Here is a 26,496-nt window from a genome sequence, read left to right on the forward strand (position 1 = left end):
TATTTTGTTGGTATCATGAACCCTCACCAATGTATAAGAGGCTAAGAAATCGGTAAAAAGTTGGTATTTTCCTCATTTTTCCCAAGTTGGTTTGGTTTCGGTATTTCCCCACGGTTTTGGTTGGTATTTGGTTTGGTATCGGTATTCCGATTTTCCGTTATTGACACCACTACTCCTCACCCTGCCCAATGAACCCTGTGCCGGCGGGGGCTAAGGAAATGACATTCCTAGGAAAAAATGAAAAATGGTTAGTTTTTTTTTCTCATGAATAGCCTAAATCCAAATATAGCAAACCCAAAAAATGACATATTTTTCTTACAGTGGGAGTTAATTCATTTTTAGACTTTTTTTAAAACAAATTTGTCAACATACGAACCATTGTGGACAATTCAAGCAAACGTGGTTGTTATCAGTTATGAGGTCATAGAGTTCAAAGGGTGTCACACGCTGTCCCCGTGTCCGGTCGGCCTGGCTGCCCGACTGGGCGACTCACTGACCTGACCTCTGTGGTCGGCGGGCTGACCAGCGCGGCGCGGCGGTCCGAGCGGCGACGGCGGCCGGCCGGGAGCCAGTCGGGTCCAGGCGTCGGGGCTGGACGCACTGACCGGCCGTGCCGAGTGACGCCCGTGACGCCCGTGACGCCGTGTGACGGCTGTTGGACCAGTGACGTTTCGCTCAGGGACCGGCTAGTCGTCTGGTCTGGCGTAGCTGCTGGTTGGGAAGGGCTCCCACTCGGACGGACATGTAGCCTGCTCGTGAGCCGATGATCAACGTCAACGGTCAGCGGTTCTACGGCAACCGCTCCAGCCAGGTATGTAGTTCATCATTTTATACGACATGTGCTTGAATTGTGGTATGATATTTGCATTGTACCTATTGTGATTTGTAAATGTACAATGCAGCGAACAAATGTGAATGGCATGGCAGTCAGCTCAGAGATCAGTTTAGTTTCGTACTGGAGCACTGTCAAATGCCTGACTTAGAACTAATCGCTAATGTGTTGAATGTTTTGAAAAGATAGGCAAAGCAGATCTCATGAGCAGTGAACACTGCGAAAAACACATCAATTATAAACCTGTCGGGCACTACTGCTATTCTGTTTGGAAGGTTGCCTCGTTTAAGCCAGTCATTACCTATCACATTTTATACGTGCGCACGTGCAGACCGCAAGACTTACCACTCCAAGCGCCCAGGCATTTATTATCTTATCCTCGAAATTGTTTAAGCTCAACGGTTCCTTTAGGGCTCAACGTCTGGCCAATTTTGAGCGCAGTCGGCCCAACCATTCTCGTGCTATACCTAATAGTAAGTACAACTGCATGCACGCATGTACAATGTACATAGGTACGTGCACGTACCTATGCTGTTTATTGCTGTTTATCACACTTTTGTAGGGCTCTGCCTTTTCAGTAATCTACTGTACTGTAAATTGATTTGTACCTATGTATTTGAGATTTCATCGTTAATAAGTTCGCAATGATTGATGTTTACTTGTACCGACCATAACCGTTCACTAACATACAGCCAGCATCACACAACGCTGAATACCTCAGGTGCATCAAGTTAACTTCGCCAGACAAGGGAAGAAACAAACAACATTAAAAATTGCTTGACAATGGCTAGCGGGATCTGGCCCTTCACCAATTCCTCTCCTGGCTCTTATCGCCGCTTTCTACTGCAGTGGCCAGTCCACGCGCTAAAAACGCGCCATGCCACGGCCCACCGACAACAATGGCGAGCCCGTTGTTTGCTGGTTCGTCACAGATGCGCCACAGTCGAAGGCGATAAATTCATGAATCCACCACCTAGGGGTCTGCCTGCAACCACATGTGGTGGCTTCGGTAATCGTTCTCTCCGTTTTTTTTTTTGGGGGGGGGGGCAACCTTAGACATGCGTCTTTTCTGTATCTTTCCGTGGAAGCATTTTATAAGCAATGACAAGTTCATTGATAAATAATCATGCCAATGCAAATGCACAGAACTGTGCCGTAAGGAGTGGACCGACCAGACATCCTCGGCCGGCCGTCCATTCAGTGTCGCGATGCCTCTGGTAACTGACACTCCCTCGCTGCGTAGTCTGATCAACATTAGCGTAGGTAATACGCCGTGGGAGCGGACATACAGGATGTCCGCCTCTGTCCCTAGGGAAGGAGTGAGGCCCGGCCGGGGCAATGCTGAACTTCAGGAACCTGAGTCCCGGAGCAGTGCTGGATCCAGGGGCCCGTGGTTCGAGTAGAAATCACTTCTAGAGCCAAAGGCAGAAAAGGGCCAGTGCCTGTAGCGATGAATCGTTCCATCACTGTACGTGCAGGGTCGGGCCAGCCAGCTGTCACCATATTGAGAGTTCGGGTCAGCCAGCAGCCATGCTCTGATACTGGGTTAGCCGGCTACTGTCTCTAAGGTCGGGTCAGCCAGCCCCTATCTCTGAGATCAAGTCAGCCAGCCGCTGTCCCTGAGGTCAGCAGTCAGCCGGCCGCTGGACTAAAGGTCGGGTCAGTCAGCCGCCATGTTCTGAGGTCGGGTCAGTCAGCCCCGTCCCTGAGGTCGGGTCAGCCAGCCGCTGGACTAAGGTCGGGTCAGCCAGCCCCTATTTCTTAGATCAAGTCAGCCAGCCGCTGTCCCTGAGGCCATACGGACCAGCTACTAGCTGTGGACCGAGTTTGAGCCACCTGCTGCAGCCGGCGGTAAAAAGCGCTGTGGGCGGCGGGTCGCTCTAATAGCCAGTGGTCGCCGCCCGGTGGGTTCATTAGGCACTCCCACCGGGCCCGCTGCGCCGCGCCACTGGTGTCCTCCTGTCTGAATCGACCACCGCTGGACGTGACGGCTGGACGCGACGACGTGACGGCTGGACGCGACGACGTGACAGCCAACACCTGGTCAGGGTCAGTCTGACTCAGCTTGTGGTCAACAGGGCTATGATTTGCCATTCCCTTTTAGCTCGTAGGTAACCTCAGAGAAATGCCTAAACATTCTAGCCATGTAGCGATAATACACACGCTTATGTAAATTAAGGGGATATTCGCGTCATCTGTGAGTAAACGTGGTGTGTGCTAATAGCACATTCTTAGCAGAGGCGTGTCGTTTTTATCTGACCTTCGCAGAACAAGGTCATACGAAGCCTGATCCAGCAGAATATCTAATCAAGAGTTTCTAATCATTCAATCCAACATTCTAACCTAAAATATTCAGAAAATGGGATATAACAGTAAAGGCCTGGCTACACTATGCGTTTTCTGCGTGCGTTTTTTTGCGGGTTTGCGTTTTTTTTGCGTAATATCGTTATAACAAAGCCTTGGCAGGCTGTGTGTGCTGGATTATGCACAGCTTCTTCATAGTACTCGAGGCCGGGCCGGGTGTAGGAGGGGGAGGGGGCTCCAGCACCCTGCACCAGTGTCTTCAACCCTTTACAGGCTGTCGGACAGCGAAGACACTGTTAGAAGACACTGCGCTCTGTACCGGGACTGATATACCGCCAGCCTTTGTTTGGGGACAAAAACTGGAGCGAGCTGCCGAGTTATCTGTTTGATCTAAACCTTTTGCCGGCGGCCGGGGCTGCATTAACGTCCACCGTTCGTCCGACTGATGGTACGCAGATATGTGGAGGAGCTGCCAGTGTCGGTACTGTGTCCGCCAGCGTCCGTACCAGGGCGGCCCGCCGCCGGCAACACTCGCCGTCAGCGTCGTGACATGGCTTAGAGGAGAGGTCAGCGTCGCTGCCAACACCTGTGCACAGGTCACCTGTTGTCTGCAACTCTCAGGAAAGAAAGCGTCATGACCAGTGCTCGTCCAGACATCTCACCTCCTCCCTGACACTCCTGACTGTCCCTCCCCACCCAACACTCCTGGGTCCTGACTGTCCCACATCACCCAACACTCCTGACTGTCCCTCCCCACCCAACACTCCTGATTATCCCACCTCGTCCCGCGTTCCTGACTGCCTCGACCTCATCCAACACTCCTGATCTGACTGTCCCACGTTACCCGACATTCCTGATCTGCCCCACATCACCCAACACTACTGAGTCCTGTTTGTCCCACATCATCCGACACTCCTAGGACTGTCCCAGCCTCACTCGAAACTCCGGACTGTCTCACCCTGTCCAACGCTCCTGACCTGCCCCATTTCACCCAGTATTGTCGCCATCAGTGCCCTGACCGGTTTGGGACCGGCCTTGTTCGGACGCCACCTCCGCGGGCTGTCGCCTCGCTACATTCGTCACATTTTATGACGCCAGAGACAAAAAGCCCGGTATGTGTGCCCATTAGGGAGCCGAGTCATTAGTGAACCCAAGCGGGCCCGTGCCGGACGCGAGTCATACAAAGCCGTACATAGATAGTGAATACTTAGGGACCCTCCCACCTTCAAAAAAGTTTATGAATTGGCATGAAAGTGATGTCGCTCGGTTCAGAAAGAGCGAAAACGAATATCTACCAAATTTCACCGAAAAATATTCACCGGTTTTCAAGATATTAGACTTTTACTTTTGTTTACCTTTTTTGGGATCTCCGCTGTTTCTAGCGACTTTATTTTAGAAGTGCGGCGTTCGCGGCAGATGTTGCGCGCAAATAGCATATACCACCGCGTGCTACAAAACGTTTTAGTCAAACATTTAAAAATCGTTAGATATCTGCGCTGACGTCACACATTCAGAGGGGTATTCCTAAGCATTAGCCCCTCTGAATCAAAATGCTGCAATTTTGAAATTCAATATTTCCGATTTAAGGCATTTCTCGATGTTGTGAGTGCCGAAACCGGTAATTGTGAGCCAGGGACCCCATTTTGGCTATCTCAACTCAAATCTAATGTTAAGGTGGGAGGGTCCCTTTAAGCGGATATGTGAGCTATTGCGCCGTTTTAGATTGCTTTTAAGTTCACGCCTTTTTAGCATTATTGTAATCCGTGTAAGTTTACGACAGTTTTTAAAAATTATTTCCATCATTGCGTGCGTTTTAAAGCCGCCGGCTTTTAAAAATATGTCAAATGTCTTGTTTGTTCAAGACAACGCGGCTACTAAGTTTTCGAGTTCCCGATTGCAGGATGAGGAAATAATGAAAAAGAAAAGAAAGTGAAAAAGGTCACATCTAAAATCCAGGGTAAGATGAAGGCAAGCCATTGGTGAAGGCGATTGGTGAAGCAATGGCTATGCCCCGTATACGGTGCATGCATGTGCGTGCGCGCGTATGTGAGTGCGGATCACGCTAGGCTGTTTCCTTCGCTGACAGCTCTGACGGATCGGGTCGGTTATCGCCGGGACATTGGGCTGTTGGCGACTGTTTCCGTCCTTCTGTTATGGCTGATGGCTGGAGGAAAGGGAGGAACACCGCCGTCGCACGGACACACCATAGCCACTCTGGACGGGAATACTTGGTGCCTGGGACGATGCCGCCCGCCCGACACCAGCCTCAGGTCACATCACCTGACCTTCGACCGCGCTGACGGCTGGACCCGGACCGGCAAACACCTGTGATTGATCGAGCAACACCGGCAGAGGGCACAAATAGCGGCAGACGGCTGCCCAGAGAACTCAGCCGCAGCTGAAACGGCATGTGGCCCGGGGGTGACAAATGAGCCAGGAGTGGTCATATGTCTACTGACAGCAGGGTATTGTTTGCGGTGGCGTTAACTGACCAACTATAGACGATACACAATGGCTAACGAGACTGCGGTGTGATACTTGTGAAGTGCGTTACAGGTTGTATACGTGCTGAGGACGCTGATCCCATGGTGACACATAAACTAATAACATACCGCAGCGGTCGTGTGTTGTATTGTCAAGAAATCAAAACGCATTCCAATATAAAATGAAAACAAGTAAAAATGCACTCGGAATCCACCAAGCAATAAACGAACTGAAAGTGGTGGGCTATGAAATGGCTAATTTCTCTCTGCATGAATGAATGGATGAGAATGAAAGCATGGAAATGGATGGTACTGATGGCTATGATAGTTCGCCTGTTGACAGCCTCTGGTCACTGATAAGGACTGTTGTAAGTACTGTCACTGACTCTAGTGCAGGGAGCACTTATAGCTGATAAGTTGACCGGGCTCGGTAATCTTTGATAGCTGTGTACCCAGCTGGTGAAGCTGGCCACAGCTGGCCAGCTGACCGCTCTGGTGTCCTCCATCCAGTCGAGCGGCCGAGGTGAGGTCACGCTGGTCTCAGGTCGGAGGTGCCCTCTGACCCCCGTATGCGGACGGCCGGTATAATGGATGAGTGCGGCCCGCTGACTCGCCGACGATTGTCGACCCTTGGCTCACAATAGGCGTGACCGCGTGGGAGGGCGCTCTGGGTCGCCCATCCGGCCGTCCGCCCGACCAGCGCGGCCTGGGTGCCAAGCGGTGCCACTGCGGCGCCAAGAGCAAGCCGCAGTCGACCCGGGCCGCCGCGGCGCATTGTTTCCACGGCGTAAAACGCGCCGTCCACAAAGACGCCCGCTTCGCAAGGCCGTCGCCCTCGGTCGCCGTTCGGTTATCATCCAAACCGATGGATCTTCATTGGCGGCGGTACCGGCAAATCGACGGTGACAGGTCCACTGACCGGTCTCCGACTGCGGGTCCGCGGCTGGCACCGTGACACGGGTGACACGGCTTACACCACGCCGTGCCTGACACGGGTGACACGGCGCGGTCCCGACTCGACCGTGAGCAGGTGCGACTCGCGGTAATGTCTGAGTTTGTCGCGTGGCTGGCTCTGCGGCTGACGACACGCTCCGAAACCCGCAGCACAGAGCCGCACGCCCCGAGACGGCACCGGGGCGTCGTGTCAGATCACGGTGCGCCCGTCACAGCGACGCGCGGAAGGCGGTCACGGCAGCGTCACGACGACACGGCGACACGAGGAGGCGCCAGAGTCACCCCGGCGCGGCTTGGCGCCGGCCGCTGCAAGTGGTGGCTGCTTTTGTAGCGAGATGTCGCAGATCTCGGATAGTTGGTGGTGGCAATCTGACAGCAGTGTGACATCTTAGACTTTCAGTAGTATGCCATATCAAGCCATGAATATTGCGTGATCAAAACAACTACCAGCACTGTATGTAACTACGTACACGAAGCTTGCAATGAACTGTGACGGAAGCTGATTGAGCATGAGCAATTTCAGTCGGTTAGACCAGAGCATCTGTGCAATCTGATTACCTATTGAAGGCAGCAATTATCTCGAAGTATCGAGTTCACATCAAGACACAGATTGCCACAGCAAGTAGCGAGGCATTTGAAGACGCATTTATGTCGTCTGCGGATGGTGTTCTGGAGCTACGAGATGCTACTGAGAATCCACGAAACAATATTGAACAGTCAGCGAAGTCAGAAGTGACGTCAGCTTCACAGCAACCATGTGGCCCTGGGATTGGATCGGCAAAAAGGTCAGACGCTGTGTATCGCAAGTAATCCCCATATGACATTGATTTGGCTGAGACGGACAGTGGACAATTTTCGACGACTAAGTTTCAATGAAACTGACCCTCAAACCCGACAAAGACTGCATAAAAACCATCCAATTAGCCCGTGACTTTGAAGACTGTAGTGGACGACTGGACGTTTTGTGTTGTGCCGAGACTGAGACCCTTCCGTCGCTTTCCCATATGAAGTTCAACTGAGTACTAACGACTGGAGACCTATTACACCAGCCGCTGACCGAATGGACTGAGATGACCAGACGAGACCATGTGCTGATGTTCACGGAGCCGGCGATGGTGTGGACTCCGGTGACACTGGTAAGGCGCTATCATACACATAGAAATACCACTGGAAAGTTTGAGCGGTAAGTTGTTACTGAGTGAAATGTATGTGAAGACAGACTTTCGTCCAATGGTCTCAAATGAATAAAATGCAGTTGTCAAATGTAAGTGCACTCTGAAGAGTTAAATCTTGTGTAAAATATGAAAACAATTCCAGTCACTCGGTCTACTACTCCCCATTTGTATAAAGCAGAATCCTGAATAATTACCTACGGTGATACACATTCCTTCGAAGATAAGGCCGTCGTCTGATTACGCTGACTAATTCACAGCCACTTAGAGAAACATTCTTTACTGAGTGGAGGCATTTCAAAGTGATTCCTTACTCAGGAACAGACGCTATCTGATTAAAAAAAAAATATTGCATACCATTATATAAAATGCTTTTTTTCGAAGTTGATTGACAAACACATTTTTTAACGATGAACTCGTAGTTAATTATTCGGACGAAAGAAGCATAATCTTTTCTAGAGAAAAGGTGCTGCCTTCCTTCACAATAAAAAATGAAGCTATAGCATTGGATGGCTTTGAACAGCTCTAAAGATGTGTTTGTTTCTGAACCGTGGTCTCACGACACTTGCGTTTTGTCCGTAAAAGGTTAAAAGGCTACCTTTTTGAAAACCAGAGGAGAAATTAGATGATAGTTTGGATCTAAGAATATGTTAGGCATTGTAGTAACTTACAAAGCTCTTATAGATCAGGCTGATCGGACTTGGCTCGATCAGATCTGACACTGATCCACTCAGCTCGACCGACCTGGTATCTTGCACCGATCTAAACTGACCCGACCCGACCCGTCTCGACCCGACCCGACCTGGCGCCGTGAGGACAGTGAGCCGAATGGTGCGCGACCCAGCTGGTGTATGTAGTGACTAGTGAGAGTATCCAGCCCGCCACCAATGGTGTATGCAGTGAGAGCTATCCAGCCCGCCACCAATGGCTCACACGCTGCATCACCAGCGGTGTGTTTTACTGACTTTCGTGGGAATCAGCCGGGCGCTCACAAGGACGGCTGTGGCCAAAAACTAATGAACCATCACATAAACCACCGACCAAGTATAGCTTCTTCTGAACATGATCTGTTTCGAGTGAATACTCGATTAGGCTATCCGTGTGAACTGCGAAGAATTAGTGCAAAAAAAAAAACGCCATAACTACCTCAAGGCTACCAGAAAGACGTTTCATTGGTAGGGCCAGCCAAACACCATTTCAGCAGGCATCCGGAAATCGTTTGATTCATGCCGTTACGTAAGTACCTACATTGTGCTCGGGATATTCGGCAAAACTGAGGGCCGAAGGCAAATCACTTTATCAATTGTCACACAGATTGGACATGGTTGTCAACGAGGGATATGATAAAATCGTCTTTCAGGGCCAAACTCAATGACTTGGCACATCCCCGCTCGAACACAGAAATAAACAACGAAGAAACACAATAGTTAGCGTTTCCGCGATGACTTGTGCCTTGTGGATTGGCTGTAATGGGTTCCGGACAAAAAGTCAAATGATAAAAGGTAAAAGGATGATTAGTCAACAGACATTACGTCAAAAGCAAGAAGTCAAAAATCTTAAAAGTCAACAGGTAAAAGGTCAACAAAGAGGAAAGTCAAAAGGCAAAAAGTCAAAAAGGATAAAACGTCGAGAGATAAAAAGTGAAATTGTCAAAGAGTCAATGAACAAAAAGTCAACTAGCATAGAAGTCAAAAGACAAAAAGTCAAATGGACATAAAGTCAAAAGACAAAAAGTAAAAACGGCAAAAAGTCAAATTGCCAAAAAGTAAAAAGGACAAAAGTCGAAAGACAAAAAGTGAACAGGACATAAAGTCAAAATCCAAAAAACCAAAAGGACAGAAAGTCAAAAGGACAAAAAGTAAGAAAACAACAAGTCAACCGGGCATGAAGTCAAAATAAAAAGTCAAAAGGTCAAAAAGTCAAAAAGACATATAGTCAAAGTCCAAAAAGTCAAAAGGACAAAAATCAAAGGGACAAAAAGTAAAAAAGGACAAAAAGTGAAGAGGACAAAGGTCAAAAGACGAAAAGTCAACAGGACATAAAGTCAAATTACGAAAAATCCAAAGGAAAAAAAGCCAAAAGCCAAAAACTCAAAAGGACAAGTCAAAGAGACAAAGTCAATGACACCTGGATCATCAGTCATTACATACATGAGATAACATTTACAAACAGCTGTACACAATTAAGCAGGATGCTGCACAATATAACCTGCATCATTGGACATTGAAGCGAGACTGCCTCCATTGCGCGACTGATGGGGATTCCCATGGCCCGCAGGCCGCAACCGCGACTCAGCTGGTCACACGGGCATGCTTGGCTGAAATCTGACACACATCCGTTGACACTTACGTGCTGGGTGGGAGCTCGCTCGCATCGTAAGGTTGTCATGAGGCATTTGAGGCAGCGTTACATGATCCTTCGAGACGACTGGCTGTACCAGGCACAGTTTACTGGAATTATTTCAACAAATATAGTAACCCGGAATGTTATCGATACGAAAGGTTCGCTTGTTCAAATTTCCTATATTGTGTAGGGAGACGTTTCTCATCAATTGATTCCGTCACGGGTTCTATAAGCGATTTCACACTTTCATTATAGTTCAAGCGTATTGTATGGTACATACAATTGGTACAATAGTAAAGCGCGTCGTTTCTTTTAGATAGGTGGAAGTTGGCTGTTGGAACGAGAGGCAATTGTGTGATTGTCGGATTGTCCTGCCTTGAAAGGAACGCTCATATGAGCATTAACCCGGCCGGGCCCGGGGGGTAATCCCAACCACCGCAGCCCGGGGGGGCGTTTTTCGCCCCCCCCCCTGTCTAACTCCGTAAATAAGGGAGCTACGGAAACAAAAGCGATACCAAACGAAAGGTCCTTACCAGACGATTCTAAAGCACCTAAAATTTTTGACGTCAATTTTCAAGGTCAGAGGTCAAGGTCAAAGGCAAAAACCGGCACAGGTGTAGTGATCTCAAAGTAAGCCTTCTAGAGGATGGCAGGATGCATCAAACCGGCAAAATTGGGTATCAAACGAAAGAAGAGAATCTGAGGATTCCGAATATGTGCTCCAAATCAAAGGTCAAGGTCAAGGTCACGCTCAAAATTGACCTCAAACTTTGCACTTTTTCGTACATCTTGCTTGCTAACTTCCAAGACGTTTTGAAATGTTTGGAGGCTTATCAGTTCCCTATTTGTGGTTCATCTTACGATACAAGGCTGCCCAAAGGTCAAGGTCACAGAAGAGTATCCTTGCTAGAGGCTATTTCACTAATTCAAGTTAGTAATAATAAATAAGACAATTTTGCCATCCGGAAGCTCTAAATGAAGGCTTAGAGGAAAATGGATGCGAGATTCGTGATCAGCGAGTACAAATCCATCATAAACGACCTTTCATGTGTCAAGGTCAACCAAAGGTCATTTGAGGTCACACGAGGTCAACATAAAATTTGACCTTTTCCAAACAAAATATATATCATTCGACGCGGCTTGACACGGCGAATGCGATGGTACCACTGCCGTAGCTCTAGGACCATTTTTGTCGAAGTTATTTGCGAAAAACTAAAACCACATTTCGGGGTCGTTGACCTGACCTCTGACCTCAGGTCACTAAAACTATTTTTCTATTTTTCTCTAGGTCAAACGCTACACAACCGTGCTCGTAATTTGTCTTTATCTCTAAAACTCTATTTTTAGCAGCTATTTGAAGTTCGCGTCTGTGACGCCGAAGTTTGCCTTGCAGGGGTCTAGAAAAATCGACCTTGTGACGTCATCAAGGGGGCTAGGTCAAACATTTTTACTTCAGAAGATGTCAAATTGATGGGAGAAAAGGTACTGAAAGTTTCGCTTTCCTATCCCTAAGCGTTCGGGAGCTATCGCAAATATTCGCCAGGGGGGGGCGAAAAACGCCCCCCCCCCCCCGGGCCCGCGAGGGTTAACAGACAACAACCTGTTAATATTCACGGACTGCATACAATTAAGGTGCCCAATTTTCATCGAAAGGTACGGTCTGCATACAATTAAGGTGACCTATTTTCATTGAAATGTATAGGTCAATTAAGTTATCGAGATACCATTGCTAAAAACACAATTTTTTAGGACCTCGGAGCTGTGACGTCCAAAGAGAGGTGACAAGTATAGCGCATTGTGGCCACCAGTTACTGTCCCTCTCCTTCATCTTCGCCTCCGCCCTACGTCTCCTTATCGGAACTGCCCCCCCCCCCCCCCGCCACCAGCAGGCACAGTACGCCAACTTTAGGTATATAAATAAGTTCATATTTCCAATATACTTTTTAAAGAAAAGTAAAAATAGGTTGGAGCGTTCTTATCGGTAGTGTCGGGGCTCGCACGGGGACGCGCCGAGACGCGCTATGCGGTGCAGACGGCGCCCAGCGGGCGGCGGCCGGGGATCAGGTGGCCCGGCGCGGGTCAGTCGCCGACCGGAGACGCGGGCTGCGGCGTACAGGGACCCGCAGTTGCTACTGTACACATATATTACCAATTTAGAATTGTGTTATTATTTGCTAAGTGCTGGCCATTGGAGAAAAGAAATGTAGCGCAAAGTATAGAGGAATAACACATGTTTGCTTCTAGGACGAATGTTTTGCATAATTCCTCTTACCGCAACAGATATTCTTCAAAAACTACAATCGTGCTATTTTTCTGTGCCGGTTGCCTCCCCAGAGCCCGTCCTTGGTATCGCCACTAGCTCCCGCTCCCGCTACGTGAATGAAAGTCACGTGACTACTACACGTTTGCGCTCAGTACTAACACACCTAGCCCGAGGGCCGGTCCGTAGCGGGGAGGGGTAGAACGCTAGAGGTCCAGCGCAGTGGAGCTGGTGGTGGCCCGTATCATAAAGAGGCAACCGTAAGCAGAACTACAATTGCCGCAGTATGAGATTGTGATAAAGTTTTCTTTAAATGTATTGATTAACAAGAAAGTGCAACGCTTTTTCGAGATAATAAAACGGTGTCCAAGGTCTTGGAAGAACTGTAAAACATATGCAGGAACGTATAAATTTCTGATACAGGCCATGACCTTTCACCTTGCCTCCGGGGAGGACCGCTCAGGAAGCCACATACTGAATGATTCGAGGCCTCGCAGCGCGGCGGCAGACGAGGTGGATAAACCATTGCCGCCTGATCTTTCGAATACTTATGTTTCCAGAAGAAGGATAGGGGGGAGGGCTGTTTTCAACACACTCACAATCCTTCCCTTATTAAGTTATAGCTTACCGAAAAGATGCAACACAATGGTGGCCGTCACGAGATGTAGCGAATAGTGCCTCAGCCACACCGGTTTTAAGTAAACCTTAAGTATTGGAATTCAGGCCAGTGATCCTGAAGCAGTATTTTATTTTTGTCGTGCATAAGCTGGGATCACGTGGGCAAAGTTAATTGCAAAGAAACGGTTTTAGTTTCAGAACATTTCTGAGGCTAATCGCGCCAAATAGTATACGTTTATTGCAAAATGTCAAATAGAATGTTGACGTGCTATCCAGATGATGGAATTTATACCGACACAAGAAGTCAAAAAGTGGCATCGTGAGTCATGTTGCATACCTATAAATCGATTCGTCAGCTTGGTTCGAGCTCAATAGTTCATTCGCGGATGATCGTTTCGTTTTTTTTTTAAACAGTTTATGAGCCAGCAACCACCCTCCCCAGTCCCCCCTCCCCCAACAACAACAATTGTTGACAAATACTCAAATACTGTGATGTGATGGCCTAAAATGCCCTCAATTGTGTTACGTATTTGGGCTCTCAACTTTGATTTAGTTCTTTTATGAATGGATGGTCGCATGAATGAACGAATGAAAAGCTCCACATCATTTGAGCGTCAGATGAAATCAATCCTAAAATTTGATCTACCAGTCTGCAACGGGAAGGTTTAAAAACGGCAGTGCAAGTTAAGTGCTGTTTCTAATCTATGCCGTTTTTTACTTAGTGTCTCATAGCTCCTCAATCTTGAGCCGCTTCTCTCACGATGATTCATTTTATATGATGCTTACATTATTCAAGAAGTTGTTGTTTTCGAGCTCGTTGGTCCTAAAAACTGCTATCGAAGTAACTTAAAGTGTTTCGGCACTTAAAAAACAATCGACATTTAAAGGTAGTGTGCCAGCTTTCCTGGACCATATGGAGTTAATGACCCGGATAAGGAGAACCGGATTTTTAGAACTTATCCATACCTTCAAAACTTATGGAAACGTCTTAAATTCTTCAAATTTTGAGTACCCCAGTGCGAAATTCGCCCCGACGGGTTGTCGGTCGTACCCCAACCACATTTCACACCACTATGAACAATAAATGCACACACTAAAATCGCTATTACCGATAGGCTCATCCAATCAAGTTTCGATAAACCCGTTCATCATCATCTCCTGCGGTTTCGAACACGCCTGTTAGGTGGCTTCTGATGCTCGTCGAGGTCGGAATTTCCAAATACGCGTGGTGCGTCGGGCCCAAGTCGGGCCGCGCGCTCTGACTTCGGCCAAGAAAAATGCGTCAGCTGATCATTGTCATTTCTGCCACTTGCGTGTGGTGTAATGGGGTCATAACTTAAGAGACGGCTGTTTCATATCAATTATTTTACATAAAATCATATTTCAAACCACAAATTAATGTTCGACAGCCAAATTTAAGAAACAATACCAATACAGGCTTACAGTTTAAGGCTCGACATTGTGTTGTCTACGATTAGACAGCTGATAACTCATTCCCGTACGTCGTATGGTCGTAACACTATAATGACCTTTGCTTATTGTCACAAGTGCGCCGCATTCGCGATTGTTGCCCGACGCCTGTTTGCAGGTGAGCCCACTACAGTTGTTATACATATCTAAAAACCGATAAACTTTTAGGCGAAAAAGGCACTATTTCAGGCCCATTTTTGATTTTTTTTGCGATATTAGGTAAAAACAGAAGCTTCTTATCCTAGGAAAAATAAAACGGGAAATCTTTCAAAGGTGGCACACTACCTTTAAACCTCACCAATCTAGGCATTTTCAGCGTCTAACATGTAGCGGAGGGGCGTAGAAACATTCAGCTGTTCGGCCCTTGATAAAAGGGCCAGAGCTTCGCTGAAAAAAGAAAAAAGAGCGTGCTGCTCGTGACGAGAGAAATCCAATGATTTTAGGGTCCTGGTCATCGCTGACGAGAGAAAGCCAGTTATCTTTATGTCCTGGTCAATGTTGAGATCCTAGGTCGACCTCCCAGATCAGGTTAATACTTAATAGGTAACCCAAAAGCACGGAAAATTGGGTCCTGCTAGAATTTCTCCAAGTGAAGTTTGCTGAGACTTGGCTTGCTCCTGACTTCGAATTTGCACTTGCTTTGTTCAAAGACGATGTATCAAAGCATTTCGGGTAGGACGGGTCACGCCAGATCATCCATTAGGCCGTAGGCGTTCTGCTGGCTATCCATAGAATGTTAACCAGCACTAACAGCCTTGCAACATGTTGCATAGGCACACTGATACCAAACTATACCTAGTTTTCAAATGCTAAAATGGATGCTAAATTTCAAAACAACGTCCAACATTACCTAAAAACCACAGTAAAAAGGTGTAAGTTGAAGGAAGTTAACCGAGATCATTTCAAGTAAACGACCTTAATCTGAGTTTCACTTGACCTTGGCACCCACTACAATCTTGAGACAAACATTAAATATTATATTTCACATGTTGTCACGTCCCTAATCACGAAAAGACTGGAAACACACAGAAGATGTGCGCTGACTGACATTCAATCGCTCTTCTGGCCTGACATGATCTTGAGAAAAACTAATCACAGGTCAAAGGTAATTTGGTTCAGGGATTTCAAATTCTCGGGGAAGGTGCAAAAATAATAAGGGCTATTTACTCTTCCGGGAAGCTGTAAAATTGATTATCTCCAGGGCACCAAAGAATCGTCGCAATCCTTAGCTTTTACGCGATTTAGGTATTGGTGAAAAACAGAGGGCAGGGTCTACTTAACTCTATTTGTAGGTATGTGTGGTGAGGGTTAATGCCTATTCATTTTATCTGTGTTGATGAATGAGCGACAATTTCTACATGAACTGAGACCAGGCCACTTGAGTATGTTTTTCTCACGGACAATGACAATACAATAACAATGCGAATAAATCAGACCTTTCGGACAACAACGTGCCTTCGTCAGTGGAGAAAAATACGTGTAGGTTTAACATCGATTAATAATATATGCGGCACCGTCTCGGTCTGGCCAGCCGGGTTGCCGATAAAATACACAAATGTTTATATGCTTCCATGATGTGCTTAAAGGGACCCTCCCACCTTAACATTAGATTTGAGTTGAGATAGCCAAAATGAGGTCCCTGGCTCACAATTACCGGTTTCGGCACTCACAACATCGAGAAATGCCTTAAATCGGAAATATTGAATTTCAAAATTGCAGCATTTTGATTCAGAGGGGCTAATGCTTAGGAATACCCCTCTGAATGTGTGACGTCAGCGCAAATATCTAACGATTTTTTAATGTTTGACTAAAACGTTTTGTAGCACGCGGTGGTATATGCTATTTGCGCGCAACATCTGCCGCAAACGCCGCACTTCTAAAATAAAGTCGCTAGAAACAGCGGAGATCCCAATAAAAGTAAACAAAAGTAAAAGTCTAATATCTTGAAAACCGGTGAATATTTTTCGGTGAAATTTGGTAGATATTCGATTTCGCTCTTTCTGAACCGAGCGACATCACTTTCATGCCAATTCATAAACTTTTTTGAAGGTGGGAGGGTCCCTTTAAAAACTGCTGAAAATATATCCGAAAAAATAAAGATAACTACTTCATCGATTTTATCGAGAGATAACACCTAAACCTATTATAGTGACTTATTTCTTGCCACTGACGAAGGCACTTTGTTGTGCGAAACGTCTGGTTTTATTCGTATTGTTATTGTATTGTCATTCCCTGTGAGAAAAAGCATAACGCTTCAGTTCTAACCATAAGAGTGAAGCGGCTTAATGTAACACTTCACTGTGTATACGAAACCCCTAAGTCCCTAAAAATAATCCTATTTACCTACAGCTTTTAAAAAGATACAGCTTATACAGCTTATTGCTTAGGCATACAATTTTTCTGCAACAAGACAATATTCATTTATCTCCACAGAATATGTTAAAATAGTGCTACTGAAGTTCACTTTCGAAGCGTCTCCTCCACGAATTCCACAGCTCTCGAGTGCCATTTTGGATCACGGAACATGGCTGGGCGCGGGACAGGTCGTGTGCGAGCTTGGACGGGCCACGTGACCACCTCCTGCCCTCCCCTTCATTCCCGTCCCCTTCCCCAGCAGGGCCTCCGATCTAACCGCGCCCCAGGCAGTCGGCTCGGTCCGACCCTCACTGGTCGAGCCACGGCCTGGTGCCGCCTGAGTTTGTGCCGGGTGCAAAACTGGAGCAGTTACTAGCGCCGGAACTAGTAATCAGCACGACCATCGTCAGATGGCAGGAGTGAATGGAATAAGCGGTTCCAGGTTTCAGAAGGAATGGGGCAGGAAGAAGCGCTGAAAACAAGGTTTTGCTGATACAGCCATAAAACGTTCATTGAATTAGGAGAGCAGCACATCAGTTTAAAGCCCTTCAGATGGTGGTTTTAATAAGCACACAATCATTTCCCAATTCGCCTTCAACGGTGTCACAGGCCAAGAATACGCTGAAATACTAGTGTGTACAGAAGCAACTGCGGGTCCCTGTACTTGTACCGACTTAGTTAACGACTGCTGTTAAAGACTACTTTTTGCTATTGACTACATTTTGCGCATCAACTTTTCGCGCACCTATTAACTAGTTATTTGCTTGTTGACTTTTTGTGTGTTGACTTTTAGCGTGTTGACTTTTAAGCATGTTGACTTTTAGCGTGTTGACTTTTAGCATGTTGACCTTTCGCGTGTTGACTTTTAGCGTGTTGACTTTTAGGCGTGTTGACTTTTAGCGTCTTGACTTTTTGCGTGTTGACTTTTTGCGTGTTGACTTTTAGCGTGTTGACTTTTAGCGCGTTGACTTTTTGACATGTCGGCTTTTGTCCCTTTGACATTACGTCTTTTGACTTCTTGCGTGTTGACTTTTAGCTTGTTGACTTCTGGCGTGTTGACTTTTTGGCAGGTTGACTTTTTGTTCATTTGACATTTTGTCCTTTGACTTCTTGCGATGTCGACTTTCTGTCTGTTGACTTAATGTCCTTTGACTTTTAATCCGTTTACTTTTACCGTTTTGACTTTTCATCCGGGAATCGGCTGTAATATGGGCGTGATAAATATTTGATACAACTGGGCCGGTCGTGGTCTATTATTCACAAAGCGTATCGGTTTATTTTCCATTTAATCGGAACGGATGTGAATGGCTGATTCTTCGTGCTAAAAGAGCTAGAGTTTAGATGCTATATTAATCGTATTTATACTTTCATGCACTTATTAAGTTTCATTATGTTAAATTTTTCAATTATTTTAGCTTCCCATCTGCATTTGCGAAGCTCACAATCAATTGCACCGCGAACAGGTCACGCTCTATATTTATCCACCATGGCTGGTCCAGCGATGTCCTCTAAAGCCAGAACTCTACCTATTCGTGTCTGTGGATTGCTCAGTGTGTCCCCGCGGTCGCGGAGGACGCCCCCTCGCTGATCCGGGAACCAGATTAGAGCTAGGATCCGCCGTCTGCAGCCGTGGTGACCGGGGCGCTGCCAGTCGCGGCCCGTCGCTGGCCCCGGTCACACGTGCCACAGGCCGCTCCTCTGCAGTGCCATCTGTGTATGCGCCATCACTGTGCAGTGCCACTCGTGTCCTCTCCGGTGTCTAGAAGCTCACCTGGATACACCTCCGTGTGTTTGACAAGTAGGTATTTTAGTTATATACTATTTTCATCCTAAATTTGTTTTGGATCATTGCCTGCTCTAATTGGCTGGTAATTAGTCTCATGTCCTCCCATAATTGGGCAAAGTTTTAAGTTACTTTGCCATCGGAGGTCGTGGTAAAGTCACCTACGCCACTAAGAAATCCTTATCATATATCGCTGAAACTTTGATAAATAATTTGTTCCACTCACTCACCAGGAAACAGTCGCGTCGGTGACTCTGTTCACCTGTCGACCGCTGAGGCGCTGCGGCTGACCGCTAATGTGTGTAATCGGGCCTGATTGTCCGCCGCTCCGGTCCCACAGTTGGGGTCGGTGGGAGCTAGAGTTCTGCACGGCTGCAATTTTCCACAGCCTAGCCGCCCCGCAGCCGTGGCTCCACAGCCACAGCCGCCCACAGCCGTGGCAAACTGTGGGCAGCCAGCCGTCAGCCGGCCGTGGATACTTTCAATGAAATGCAACCAAATAGTACAAAATAAGTTGTTTTTAGTTGAAACATTTAGCTAAAAGCACATTGCAATGGGCTACAGATTCTCAAGCTCATGAAGCATCATAGGTTAAGTGGTTGTGTATCTGGCTTTAGGCTGAAGGCCTGAAGCCTGATGCGCATCGCATAGGTACCTAGGTACACAAGCCCTTGCAAGGGGTTAAGAAAGATGGGTAGGTAGGTAGGTATACCTACATCAACAGAAAACAAACAACGAACCAGAATAGAAGCACTAGCAGTGTAGACATCTAATGCCAAATCCTGAAGCATGGTTGTGGGACAGAACAACAGACTCTGATGCTTTTCATGATCAATGTTAGGTATGGAAAATGAAACTTGAACTGAAGTTGATGGACTGTCAAACAGTGATTGTCTGGTCAAAACTCTTGCTTCTTTCTTACCTTGCATTTTTTCTGGGGTGTGATATGCCAGGCTTGAAGCAGCCTTCTGAGCAAGTCTCAAACTAATTTGATATGCAAGGCATCAAAACACTAGTGAGCATCCAAGAAAGAACCACATTCATCTATTTTGATTTTTCCAAATAATGATCTTCGCTCAAATCCCCAAGGACGTGCGCGCCACAATTGCCTCTTTCAATTAAAAATTTTACTTGAGTTTTTAATGACGTCAATAGCAAAGAAGTGGCAATAAATTGTTTTGTGTCACTATAAACAGCCATAAAAATTATAACTAATAAATAATAATGCTGTACAGTTAAAAACTCGCTCTCAAACAAAGATAAATTATCAAATTTTAACATTTTCAGAAGAAGACGTCATTGTATTAGTAAAGTCAACAGCTCGCGTAAGAAATATTGTGTTCAGGGTTTTCACCGTCATGTGAATTACGTGTTCAGGGTTTTCACCATCATGTAAATTAGCCGTAAGTAAGGTTCATGCTCACTTATTATCTAATTTCATTGGCTTCGTTGATCAGCATTTTCTGTTAGCGGTCACTCACACACCAGTTAGAACATAAAGCACCAGTTTTATATTATGTAATTGGACTTGCCGAAAATCCAGAAATACATCTTACATCTAAGAGTTATTTTAGATAATATTTTATGAAGCCTTTACCTGCCCTTACCTAGGCGTGATTTCTTTTTTTATTACCTGAAAGAATCATTGAACGCTCGTCTTCAATAGCTGTAAGGTGCTCTCCTAATGACCAGGTGAGATTGATTTGAGAGGGATGTGACAATGCAACATGTTGCATTTTCTGAAACTGTAAAGTCTTGGTGATGAAGGAACATTTGGTACCTATAATTAGTATTCTGTACCAGAGTGCAAACTCCCCTACAGCAAATGGTAAAACCATTACAGGTTTTCAAAGGCTTCACCACTTTCAATGTTGCTGGGCATCCTTTGCATGATTTTTACAGGCTAGACTGCTTATAAGAATGTAAGATTAAGGATTTAAAATTTTATATTTGAGTACTTAAGATTGAGCTTGAAATCTCACAGCCGTGGCCACAGCCGTAGCCGTGTTCTTGGAGATATTTGCAGCCGCCCCGGCCCACAGCCGTGGGGCTGCAGCCAGCCGCGGCTGCAGCCGGCCGGTGCAGACCTCTAGTGGGAGCCGCGGTCGCCGGGTCACCGAGCGGTGGGACGCCAGGAATGGCTCGATGTCCCGGCCGGCCCTCGGAGGATCAAAAGCTAGGAGGCTCAGTCAAGGAGGGAATCAGTAGAATCCGCTGAAGTTGAAGTGAAGCCATGCTCACGCTAAGCTGAGCTGGGAGTTTGCACCTGTTTTAGATGAATAGCTTGAGAAGTGACTAGCGTTTCATGAAACAAGAAACAAACTGCGCATATGCAGCGGGACCTCGTGTCTCATATCCGCTCTGCAATCAGAGTTCGTGTGGGCCTTCCCACAAGATTGAAGAGCGTCATTTCGCCAGTGGATGTCTTTTAACGATCTGCCAGGCCATAACCAGGCCTGAAGATTGGAGGCAATTAGAGAAACGTTATCTTTAGAGACATACAAATGACTTTGCGACATAATGACTGCTGAAGGGCTCTCGGTCGACCACGACCGACCGCCGCTGCGCGGCTGCGTGCGGCGTGTGCACCATGCAGGGTCGTTGCCAGTGCTCTCATGGGGTCTATTAGCATAATAAGGCTGTGCGCCCGCCCGCCCTGTAAAGTCATTACTCGGCGACGCAGGGCTGGAAGCCCACGTCTGTTTGATGATTCACCGCCACTTTTATTGAGCGTGAGTTAATTGCTTGGAATCACGAAACATGCGCTCATCAAGTTCATATGGCAATTTGCCGCTGAGGGTGCAGGGGAAGCGGCGGGGAGTTGAGTTGTTGACCTGCTGTCACGGGAAGCGGAGGTGGAACGAGTAGAGTGGTGGACCTGTCGGTATGGTGGGTAGATGGAAAAAGAAGCTCAGTTTTTACCTCAGCTTTAGTGAATGGTAGCATCAGCATGTGTGTACGCGTTGCGTTGTAGACCTCGTTGATGCACAGAAATGTGGAATTTATATAGTTAGCTATGCTCTGCATGATGATGAAAGATGGCCAATATTATTTCATACAATGTTTGGTTCAAAGAGTACAGCAGTTGATACACCAGGCGAAACAACGATGCTGAAAACGATCAATCAATTCTGAAAGGAGGAAAAGCGGTGGGGGTAGGAATAAAAACCAGCAACAAATATGATTCTCCCCAAAGCCCTACGTAAATCGAAGCATAGTTGAAGAGTCAGATTTCTAAAACCTTAGAAACCTTAGAAACCTAAAACCTTAATAAGCGAAACCTTAGAGTCAGCTGCCAGCGGACCCCGTGCCATTGGCGGCCCCGCAGCTCACCCCGCACCTTCCCACCACTCTGAGTCGCGTAGGCTGAGCTGCAGCCGGCCGGGGCGGAGGCACTGCGCCTTGTTTGGGCTGGTGACGTACTCGGCACGGCGGTCAGCACGGCCCGGCACCGGGGCCGAGGCCACGCGGGGCCGTGCAGGGGCGGCTGTGCATACATTACACGCCGGAGAGACCGGTCAGGCGGAACGGCAACCGTACCGCACGGTCACTCGGAACGGCATTGGCGTACTATCCAGCTCCAGAACGGTGCTATCATAGAAATCTGCCTAGGAACGGCACTGCAGTGCTTCTTGATACGGTGGCGGGCCCCTCCTCCACACACCAACCAGTTTTGGCAAGGGGGTTGGATTCTCTAGGTATGACAGGAACTGATTTGATTGAAGGAAGAAAGAAAAACAGCCATCACACTTAATTCCACGGTCGTATCCTTTGGAGACGCCTCCGCTCCACGCCCCGTTGCTCGGAGGTGTGTTCGGGCAGCGACAGGCCGGCTATCAGCCCGTTCACCGTCCCTTCTCCCACGGAGTGTGACTCTTCCCCTCCGTCTCCCGGCACCGACTGCATAAACAACCGTTCCGCGGAGTGACGTGGACATGGCTCCGTGACGCCCGACTGTGACGAACCGTGACGAAATCGACAGGTAAACAGAACACACACCGGGGCGGCGGCGAATTCAATTGGCGTGCTTGATGAGTACACTGAGTTAGGAACCTAACTACATAGTTGGGAACTGCTCAATGTTGCACCATAGACGTTTATTGCAGTTGCGCGATGGCTTCTCGTTTCTTGCATGGAGAGTCTACGTATAATTTTTTGTATGCAGAGATATCAGCCATGCGACGAAAGCCTTTCTGGAATGGGAGCAGCTTGTATCAGAACGGCGAACCAGTGAAATGGCTGCGAACTAGTGAATCTGCTAGTAGTCGCTGATGTGATCACCATTCACCATACGCCTTTCTTCCCACCGTTGTGAGAAGTGCCAGATCCCCGTCAGTGTGGGAACCACCAGACCTCCCTGACGGCGCGCCGTCACTGAGTGACGCGGCGCGGCCAGGTGCGCAGGCCGGATGTCACTCCTCACCCCCGCTGACAGAAGACTGGCGAGCGGCCGGGGCGGCCGGCCGGCGGCTCCTGACCGACCCGGCGCGTCCGGCGGCGCCCCAGGAGCACATCCGGTGCACCGGGGTGGCCGTCACCGCCATGACTGGCTCGATCTGCCGCAGCCGGAGCCGCAGCCGGAGCCGCAGCCGTGCCAGCTGCTGACGGCGGCAGCGTGAGATCAGCAGACGCGCTAAGCATCGCGAGTAATGAACCGTGACGAATATGGACACCCGCGTCACGATGCTGAGCTGATCGGCTTTCATCGTGCGTCAACTCAATCCGAGCGCTGGGTCACGTGCGAGCTAACGTCAGGGTTTCCTGAGCTCGCGGCGCGGCCGGCGCCGGGCGCAGGGCGGCGCTCGCAGCGAATCCGTCACGCTGTAAAGGTGTCGACGTCGTCGGCACGCAGCTGTTTCGGTCGTCCGGTGACTGTCGCCTCTGGCGGCCGGTAGCGGTTAGCGCTGAGCGCGTTCAGCCGGCCTTGGAGGCGGCCTCGCGGTCGGCGCCGCTCGTCTGAAGGCAGAGGTGGCCGGTGGGCGGCCTGGCAATAAACGGACCGCCGCCGGCCGCCGCGGGCAGCCGCCAACCGACCAGATGGATTCCAGGCGCCCGGTCGGCGGGGCTCCAATTAGCCCCGACACGCAACGCTGATGGGGACACGGCCACCGCCGACGATCTGCGGTCGGGACGGCGTCAGAGGCCCGTCCCCGCACGGGCGACGGACCCGCGACTCAGAGGGCAAACGGTCCGCCCAACCGAGCGAGACTTCAACGCGCCGGCGTCAGAGTCACATCTCAGAGGGAGAAACGGTACACCCAGCCGGGCTAATCATCACTGTGAGGGCGTCAGACCATGGCTTGGACATTGCAAATACATGGACCTAAAAACATGACACTGATGAGTGATGATTTTGTTGAGAGCAGCATTTAACACTAAAACACTAAACTAAAACATTTAACACTAAAACATTTTGAAATAAGATACCGTATTGGAAATGTTGTCATGACTTTGACGCTTGATCTAACCGCTGACAGTTTTTACCATAGATTATGGCTGTTTTCCAGTGGCTGTCTCTGAACTGACTGCTGAATGTTTCCACTCTATCATCAGCCCGCTTCTGTACTGACCGAGCTGCTCGTTTCCTTGCTGACCCCTGTCTTCAGTGCTGGCCACTGTCTGTTTCAGCATTGACTGGCTGTCAGTTTCCATACTGCCATTTGTCCGTTTCTGCACTGACCTCTGTTCGTTCCCATGCTGACCTCTGCCCGTCTTCCGCCCACAGGTGTGTCGTTTGGTGTGTGACGGCCGGGAGCGCGGCCGGTACTCTGTCAGTGAGCCGGAGGCGACACCTCCCCCTCCACCGGTGGTACTCATGACCTGGGGTCGACCCAGCGAGGAGCCGCGGCCCCGCCGGCTGCTACTGGCCGCTCACAGCTCGCCGCCAGCCTGCGAGCTCCGACCGCGCCGGCTCTCCTGCTGTCAAATCGCTGCCGCCGTGACGGCTCTGCTCGTCTTTTATGTAGTGCTTCTGTTGACCATCCTGTACGCCACGGGTTCGATGGACGCACTGGTAGCCTCCTCGAGTCGATCCGGGCGGCGCGGCGCTGACGCACTGGAGAACACCGCCGAGGAGGCAGATGTCGCGCCGTGGACCAGCGGTTCGGTGGACATTGAGCGGTTGGAACTGATGCACAGTCCGAGTGAAGCGTGCTCGGGTCGGCCGCCCTACCTGGCGGCGTTCGTCCACTCGGCACCGAGTCACGCGAGGCACCGAGCCGTGGTGCGCCGCACGTGGGGCGCCGTGCGCGACGTGGACGGCGCCGGCGTGCGTGTGGTGTTCGTGCTCGGACGGCCATCATCAGATGACGACTCCGGCACCCAGTCACTCATCGACGCCGAGGCGCGACAGTTTGGCGACATCGTGCAGGCGGATTTCGTCGACACGTATCGCAACCTGACGATCAAACATCTTCTCGGTCAGCGCTGGATGTTGAAGCACTGCGGTGCTGCCAACTTCTTCGTCAAGGCAGACGATGATGCGTTCGTGGACGTGTATCAGCTAGTGCGTTTCATGAAGCGCACGCACGGTTCCACGGCGCCATCCACGCTGGTGTGTAACGTACTGCCGGCTGGCACACCGGTGCTGCGGCGCGGCAAGTGGGCTGTCTCGCGCTCAGAGCTGGCCGCCGACGAGTACCCGCGATTCTGCGGCGGTATTCTGTACCTGGCGGCTCCAGAAACGGCGAGAAGACTATACTCGGCGGCACGTACCCACCCGCACCCTCTCTGGGTGGACGATGCGTTCGTCACCGGTCTGGCGGCCGAGCGGGCGGGCGTGCGGCACTTCTTCATGAACCTGCGGTACACATACGAGCCAGACGAGCTACATCAGTGGCTGGAGCCGGAGAGGGTCGGCCCGCTACCCTACATGGTGGCCCACATGGACACGGCGGCGCCCGGGTGGGCCGAGCTGGCACTCCGAGTGTGGCAGAAGACGCTGCGCACCAGTCAGAAGGCGTGATGAAGTGACCGGAGGCGCCCGCTGCGTGCTGAAGGTCACTCGAGGTCAGTGGTGGGCGCCGAACAATGCCAGTGGCCACTGCTGGGCCCGTGAAAACTCGAGGTGATAGTGATTGATGCGCTGGGGAGTGACAGTGGTGCTATTAAGGAAGATAATAGAGAGAAGATAGCGCCAATTAATGCGCACTAATAGTGCTATGATAAGGCACCATGGAGCGATGCTCATAGGCCATTAGATCAGTGTATGTTTTCGCATTGTTCGGTGCAGTGACGACAGCAGATGCGACGAGCGCAACAGAGATCTCATAGAATGCGCTGCCCCGACAACTGCCCCGTTTACCACTTCAAAACTATTCAACAGGTTTTATGGCACCAAACGCATACAAATTTTCGCCCTTTGTCGAGCGTCTGATGACTGATCAAAAGCGCGTTAACTGTTTCACCATGACGTGAGGGCCTGCACGATGTAAATTCACAGTATCCTTTAGATGACTGCCAACTCTGACCTGCACGAATGATTGCACGCAATGTTCGCACAGTGATTGGCGACCGGTACCGACCATGATGGGCCGATAGTGGCCATTGTGCGCGCGCGGGGCCGTCCCAGTACCACGGTCGCGCTCTGTCACCTAATGACCGGCCACAAAGGCTCAGTGTTCGCGCTGTCCGGCGGCACCTGATGAGTGAATCAGGGCCTGTCGACCGTACGGCTTCACGGGTGCCGAGGGGCTGAAATCGCAGAGGCGACCTTCACGATAGCATCGATAGGATGCTACAATGTGATCAGCATTGAGTGTAAAACCATTGCACCGAAAGGTGGGAATTGTTTATGTGGCATTGGTAATTGATAAAGTGTAACGGGAAGGAGTGCATGTTGTTTGGTTGTTATTTACCATTAACTGTTGATTGACTAACAAAACAAGACACATACATGACGTAAAATATATGTAATCAACTAA

At 49.0% G+C, this 26,496-nt stretch overlaps 1 protein-coding gene across 3 annotated transcripts; it reads left to right on the top strand.

Moving 5' to 3' along the window:
• Positions 1–506: 506 nt before the first annotated feature.
• Positions 507–26,496, top strand: LOC122393733 (beta-1,3-galactosyltransferase 5-like). 3 transcript variants are annotated; one of them, XM_043390004.1, is made up of 2 exons: positions 507–811; positions 24,300–26,496. In XM_043390004.1, exons 1-2 carry the CDS (start codon positions 764–766, stop codon positions 25,536–25,538), a joined length of 1,287 nt encoding a protein of 428 aa, XP_043245939.1. In that variant the 5' UTR covers positions 507–763; the 3' UTR covers positions 25,539–26,496. The 3 variants fall into 3 exon arrangements, with proteins under 3 accessions (XP_043245939.1, XP_043245940.1, XP_043245941.1); XM_043390005.1 differs by lacking the exon at positions 507–811 and adding an exon at positions 18,387–18,589; XM_043390006.1 differs by lacking the exon at positions 507–811 and adding an exon at positions 20,093–20,266.

The sequence above is a fragment of the Amphibalanus amphitrite genome, unplaced genomic scaffold, assembly GCF_019059575.1.
Source record: "Amphibalanus amphitrite isolate SeventyFive unplaced genomic scaffold, NRLGWU_Aamphi_draft 000550F_arrow, whole genome shotgun sequence".
In the NCBI taxonomy this organism is placed as follows: domain Eukaryota; kingdom Metazoa; phylum Arthropoda; class Thecostraca; order Balanomorpha; family Balanidae; genus Amphibalanus; species Amphibalanus amphitrite.

Excerpts from the sequence above, each read along its gene's own strand:
- LOC122393733 (XM_043390004.1), top strand. The coding sequence starts at position 764 with ATGATCAACGTCAACGGTCAGCGGTTCTACGGCAACCGCTCCAGCCAG. Across the intron at positions 812-24,299 it reads ACGGCAACCGCTCCAGCCAG|GTGTGTCGTTTGGTGTGTGA; the intron begins GTATGTAGTTCA and ends TTCCGCCCACAG.